Raw genomic sequence first — 7084 nt, 5'->3', positions numbered from 1 at the left:
CCCATAACACAAACAGCTTTTCTGACATTATTTAAAACAGTAGATAGCTTATATAAACTGTAAAACATTAATAATAATTAGGTTAGTATTATTATTAATAGTTTTTAATGATTTCTACATCGTCCGTCTGTTTTTTCTGCTCTGTTGTCAACATGTACAGTGATGAGAAATCCAGAGTTTTGACTGTTTAGCGTTAGCCGTTAGCTTCTCCAGCCGATCACACGGTCACCTGGTTTCTGCACACTCCAGTTCTATAGAACCTCCTTGGTTGAAACCTAAAAGCTTAAATGTCTTTAATCTTCTGCTAATTAGTCAGAGGAGAGGAGTGCTCTGTGTTATTAGCCTTCACACTGCTCGTCTTAAATAAACTGAGAGCTTTGCTCAAAATTTTAAAACTAACTGTTGTCGATCCTGATTTTGTTGTTGGGTCATGGAGTAAAGCTGTAATGCAGGGCTATTGAACTGGCGGCACAAAAGGGGAAAAAACTAATATTTGGGTTTTTTTTATTATAAAAACAACATTTGTGAAAATAATGAATGCTATGTTTTTTTATTTTGATGGTTAAAGCAAAGATGAGCTTTGTATTTTGTTAGCGCACCATTCGGGATCTTCTGGTGAAACAGAAAAATATGAACCTTAAACTATGTTTGTCTTATTTAGAGGCAGTCGACACATCTCATTGAGAATTGATGATTTTACCATGAACAAAATGATATGCAGAATTGGGGTGACTGCAGTCATTGCCAAAAGCTTTAGGAATGGTTTTTGTTTTAAGCTTCTGCCTCTAGAAACTATTCTTCTTTTGCAACTTCTGTCAGATCTGGTACCGATATTGARCATCTGATCGGGACATCCCTACTAAAAACATTTTTTTTGTTTCATTGTTTCAATTTTAAATTTGACTCAATGCAGCAAATAAACATTTAATTTAAAAGGTAAAACATAATAATACCTGTTCTTTTACATAATTCTGTGTTTCCCCTAGCATTCCTATTTCCAACGCGATCCCCCCACCATTGAGGAACTGTGGCCCCCTGAGTAATTTAGTTGAAGAGCCCTGCTGTCATTTATTGGGGTCAAAGGGATCTTGGGGAGGGTTTGGATGAAAGGGTTTGTGRTCATTAATTTAATTACTGTTTTATTGTAAACAGAACTTTAAAGCATAAAATGATGGGGCCTCTGTCCATTTCAATATTAGTGGAACRGATGAAAAGACACCTGAGTCTTCTTCACTCTTTTTTTAAACTTTTGACCTCCTGGAGTTAAACCACCAGACCATGGAGTCATCAACACCACAGATTACAGCTGTCTTGGAGAAAAGAGTCAAGTCAGGATATAATTCACAGAAATGATTGTTAAAGTTAAATCCAGCCTCAAAATAATTCAGACTGTAGGATCCAACCATAATTACAGTTCCAAGATGCTGGTGAAGGTTCTCAGACGTACAGGGATGGTTATCTTGGTGAGTTCAGTCTGAGGCTGCCAAACTTCTCGATGTTAGTTACATGGATGAGTTTGTTCCGCAAACATGGAGCATCTGTTCAGTTTGATGTAAGCGTCTTGAAGGAGCCATCCCTTTTAAATCTATCCACATTTTGTCACATAACAACCACAGACATCTTCAAAGTGTTTTTTGTGACAGACCATAGAAAGTAGAGGATAACTGTACAAAAATACTAAGGTTAGAACTTCTCATAGAGCTCCTTCAATCCACCATCTGAAAATGGAAAGACTCTGACATGACTGTGGAAAATTTTGAAGGGGTGTGAATATTTTTCCAGGACTCTGTAGTTACAGGGAAAAAAAAGTGCTCCCAGTAATTTGGTTGCGCTAAGCCATTTTCTTGGCGATGCCGTTTCCAGCAGCTGTGCTCGGTGTGAAGAGTTTTCCTGTAAACTCCAGGCAGGTGTGGCTTGTTGATGTGGCACCATGGCACACTGAGCCAGACCTGAAAATAGTTTTTGCCTCAGTCTGTGGTGTGGCGTTACGAAACCATTTATGCTGCTACTGTTGGGCAGCAGGTCCACTTCAGTCTACTAAATGTTGGCTTGTCTAGATCAAAACCTTCACATCTCAGCGTCTCACTATGAGTAAAGGCTGAGTTCTCATAATAAAGTAAGTCAAGTCAGCGTTTTTATTTTTAGATCTGCCATGGTGTCTGGCACTCAGAACCTAAACCTGCAACTGAGAGAAGTTATCCTTTCAGTCATAGAAGTAAATTTAGTTGTTTTTACCCAGGTTCTGAGTTTAAACATTGTATAAAAATATTAGCAGTGTGGAAAGTTGTAAAATGTTTAGACATTTTAGAGGTTTGTGTGTTTGTCATCAACTAWCAGTTGTGGTAAAATCAGTAAAAATCCTGAAACAAACTGTGACTGAAGAACCATAAAGCTCCAAAGATGGCTGAGCGTTCTCGTGTGTTTCTCTGACATTGATCTCCCTTATTTCTTGAGCTTTTACTCATTGTGTTACATGATGTCCCACAAAGTCGTGTTTCACCATTTGTGGACTCAACTTCTATGAAAAAAACCTGYGACAGACTAACTACTTGTTTGCAATAATCCCTGTAATTTTGCGTAAACCATACATACAGTAAATGTTATAGTAAGGAACATTTTTTTCTCATGCGTTTTTGTGAGTTTTCAAGCTAAATTGTTARTATAATGGACTTATTTTGTAACATAAACATTAAAGTAAATTCAGCTCTAGGGTTGGGCAATATTGGCAAAAAAATTAATCACGATTAATTGTGGTATTTAGCTGATAACGATTAATTTGACGATTAATCCCCTGTAGTCCCTGGACACCCTTATGTCCTAGTCACATGACCAATTTAGTGAGAAAGATTTGCTCTTCGTAAAAATCTGTTCCAAATTGTGTCAAAATTACAGACTTCAGGCTGTACATCAAACTATAAATTGTGTTGATAGATAAATAAATTACAGAACTTTTTTTTACGTTCGTCATATCTGAAGCAGAGAGGAGCACCGAGCGGACTCTGCCTCGTGGCATTAATCATAATTAATCATTATTATTATCATTAATAATTAATCGTCAAGTGCCAAAAAGTAATCGATTAATGTTTTTCTGACGATTAATTGCACACGATACGATTATGCCCAACCCTATTCAGCTCTATATAACAAAATGAATAAAGTAGGCCTACAGTACATGTTGCATAGCCAATTATTTGAACGTTTTATTTCAAAGCTATTTGATGAGGTTATATAATAATATAATCTCTTTTCCAACAATRCAGACCTTTTCCAGCAGGTGTGAAAGTGTATATCTTAGGAATTGAAGCTGCATTGTTCKACAAACACAAACAGTTTAATGATGCGCTGCAGGGCCAAGTTGTAAAAAGTGTTTTAGTCAAACAATGACCAGATGGTGGGTCTGTTCCTGATGTTTGTCMAATAGTCACCACAACTAACCATGACCTTCTTAACAGATCATTTAGTCCGATTCCAAGAAGCCCATTTTTACAGCTGACTAAAGTCGACATAAACAATCCGAGAATCTGTTAAAAGTTAGTCAGATAAARGCCAATTCCCATTTCCAAAAGACAGAAGAGATATTGTAGAAAACCTGTGTGAATGTTAAGAATCGTAATCATCCAACTCCACTGGTTTGATTTAAAACCTCTCCTGTTCTCTCCTAAGCCCACCTGCACATCACAGACWTGTCTGATCAGGATACTGTTTGCTCAGAACCAGCTGGCTTTGACAAAGCAAACTGTGAAAGCACAACTCTCATCTAGTAACTGAAGCAGAGTGTGTGAGGCAACAAAAAGCCATCAACTTTTATGTCCAGCACCAATTAGAGATGAACATGTTGTTTGGTCATGTAGAAGGTAACGCTGTGTTCGGACACAGCAGGTAAAAATATTTGATCTGAGCTGCTTCACATTGTGAAYTGAATGAATTACTAATGGTCCTAACAGGACTGGCCCTGGCTCCATTAGCTGCTATAGAGACAATAGTGGTAGATTTGGTTTGTTGGTTCCTGAAATTGGGGTCTAAACCCCAATGTGTCTCAGAGTACCAAAGGTGAAGTATTGACATGGTCAACATGAATCAAAAATAATGTACAATGGTAATATTTGTAGTTGTTATTCATTTTTTAAATGATAAAAAGCAAATTATTTATAAGGCTCTTTTATAAATGAGTTATTTTGTTTGTATGTTTCAACAGTCAAGGTCTCAAGTCTCTTTCATTTTAATTTTGTGCATCAGAAGCTGAAAAGCTGAGGAAATACTGTTGGTCCACCACCTGAGAGAAATTTGAACTATTTGGTGAATTAATGGCAGAGCTTTTAACATGAAMCTTTTTTATAACAGCAATGCCAAAAGTCGGGGTCAGGACCCCACTGTAGGTCTTGAAAGGATTTTCAGAATTAATTACGTTTTAAAATGGCTACAAAGAATTCTTTTGCCTTAGTTGCAACACAAGTGTGTAGTTAGTGTACATAAAAATGGATGAAATTAGCATAATGAATATTGTTACTATTCCCTTGTTTATTTGACCTGATACCATGGTTTACCAACCAAATATAGTTGGGGGCACAGGTCTCTGCCATTATGGTTTTGTGGGGTAAACGCTGAAAGGTTTGGTAACTATGTAAAGTGYGAATTTGAATTTGTAATTCAGTTTCTCATAAATGGTTTTTCTTGGTTTTGAAAGTTTGACTTTAGACCTCAGTTAACATTACATTTGCTTGGTGTTGTGTTTGGGACCAGAGCAGATAGTTGTGGTGTGGCAGGTCACGTGTTCCTGTTTAGTCCACCTTTGTTGGGGTGTGGCTTTGTGGTGGGTGTTGGTAGCAAGCACTGTTCAGTTTCATGCCTACATTTAAGGTTTACCAGAAATATACTGAATTGAAGATAAGGAAATGTTCTAGTTGTAACTTGGCTGTGAACTAATGTCGTCTTCTGCTGTTTTCTTCTAGACTGGATCACCTCAACAAAATGATTGGCCAGGAAGAAGAGCTGTCCTTACCTCCAGGAGGCCAAACTAACAGTGTCAGATCTTCAGAGTCTGGCCAACTACCAAAAAGGCTGCCTGCTTTCCTGGGACACCCACCGGCATCTGGAGTTAGAGCAGCTGTACCTGGCCTGGCCTGGGCTCAGCCTGCTGAGGCTTCACAAATCAAAAGAAGGCTGAGGAGATCTCGTAGCCAGGCACCGTCACGAGGAGGTCACCAGTACCCTAAAAATGCCCAGCTGATGAGAGTTGGTTGTGTTCTTGGTACCTGCCAAGTCCAGAACCTCAGCCACCGTTTGTATCAGCTCATTGGTCAGACTGGTAGAGAAGAGTCTGCCCCCATTAACCCAAGAAGCCCCCATAGTTATGGATGATACAACCTTAAAACACCTAAAGCAAGTCTGTTTCTATTTAACTATTTATCACCTAATGTATTACTGGTAGTTTTTATTTTAAAGACTGATACAGTTCAAAAAGTCWGTTTCACTTGTTTTACGTGAGTGCTGACTTCACAGTTTTTGCTCGACTGATGGATTTTGAACATTGAAATTTAAAGAAATGGACCAAATCAAGGTTTAACATCTAAGACTGAGATGACCTGCCATCCTGTGAAAATGTATCTTCTGAAAAACATTGAGGTTTTGAGTGGGAGCAAAAATACCTCAAATGGACATTTTCGTTCTGTTAATGGAAGACTTGGTCCACAACACCATCCAGTGGCCTCGTCCTGTTTGCCAACTGACCTCTTCAGTGTTGGTTACCCTTCAGCTCATTGATCAAACACATAAAGCTCTTAATGTGGATTACGAGCTGCAGCATGAGCTGGAGCTTTGTCAGAAGCAGTGTATTTATAAATGCCTTTTGAATAATCCAATGAACCCTGTTACCTTTTATACCAAGTGTGCGTTCCTGGGATAGTCCTTAAGTTTCAGTCAAACGGACAGTCTGGAGTTATTTGGAAGGAATGTAAACAGACTGAATGCCTCAAATATCAGCTTCAGTTCGTTGCTGCTGATAAACCGAAGCTTGGAGCCACAGGTCGGTGTTTCATCGCTCCGCTGCTCGTACTTTCTCCTGCTGGACTCTGAAATATTACCCTTTTCACATGATTGGTTACTGCAAGTCAGGACTTCGGGTTTAAAAAAACCAGTGCCAGCTATTTTCAATGCCAAAGGTGCTGTGGTAGTGTCTGTAGCACAAATGGAAGTAAAAGGTATTGTGGGTGAAGACTCACTCATGCAGGCTTGACATTTATTCATGTAAATAGGTTCATTTAACAAAATGATAACAAACAAGGCATTATTTCCACAATAAATACACAATAAATTAGAAAAAAAMCCTAATATGAATATCGTTAAGGTGACATTCAAAGCTTTACATACTGGCAAATTCAAAAAGAAGTCAGGTAAAATACATTTTTTATTTAATTTAATTAAACGTGCTGTCAGCCATGTGGTTTTAAAATGTGAGACTGTGTTAAATGAACCACCGCCTGTTTTTAAATACGAGCACAGAATGGCAGAAAAAAAACCCCAGATGTCCAACATTTGGTTGTATTCTGTGAAGACCCGAGAGTCAGGGCACAAATACACTTTGAGGTTCTGGTTCCTCATTTTGTCGGACCACCTGTGAGGATTTAGAACTGTGGGAAKGCAAGTTTTTTCAGATTTCTACAAACGTTTCTGTTACTAACTGAAAACCGAAATACTTAAATGACTTAAAAAGAAGATTTAAATGTCTGATTTATAAATGTTTGGTGGGACTTAGACGAGTTTGTGTACTTTTTATTTTATTTTATTTTGGGGTGGGGGGGGGTGGGGGGGCTTGTTTCAATCTACTTCTGTGTAAACTTGAATTACAAATATTGACTACATAAACTGTTTGAATAGAAGTAGAATTCACCTGCATCGTCATGAATGTCACTTTAATGATATTCATTTTTTTTCGGGGGGAGGGGGGGGGTACATAGAAGTTGTATTTAAACTCACCAAATACCTGGCAATACTTGACAGAGTGACTTTGTGACCCAAATGATATGATCTGCATGTCTTAATGTACCTTTGGTGTCATTAATCTAGAATTAGTCTTTTCTACTCTGAC

General features: G+C 38.1%; 1 protein-coding gene across 1 annotated transcript in view; it reads left to right on the top strand.

Moving 5' to 3' along the window:
- The window catches only part of adm2a (adrenomedullin 2a), a 15878-nt gene extending 9653 nt beyond the window's left edge, over positions 1 to 6225 (top strand). The window contains exon 2 of the mRNA XM_014020111.1: positions 4950 to 6225. Coding sequence (XP_013875565.1) covers positions 4950 to 5358 — 409 coding nt within the window. The 3' untranslated portion in view covers positions 5359 to 6225. The remainder of the gene's footprint in view (positions 1 to 4949) is intronic.
- The last annotated feature ends 859 nt before the right edge of the window (positions 6226 to 7084 follow it).

The sequence above is a fragment of the Austrofundulus limnaeus genome, unplaced genomic scaffold, assembly GCF_001266775.1.
Source record: "Austrofundulus limnaeus strain Quisiro unplaced genomic scaffold, Austrofundulus_limnaeus-1.0 Scaffold241, whole genome shotgun sequence".
In the NCBI taxonomy this organism is placed as follows: Eukaryota; Metazoa; Chordata; class Actinopteri; order Cyprinodontiformes; family Rivulidae; genus Austrofundulus; species Austrofundulus limnaeus.
The sequence above is the reverse complement of the archived record's forward strand: the minus strand, read 5'-3'. Positions and strand labels throughout refer to the sequence as shown.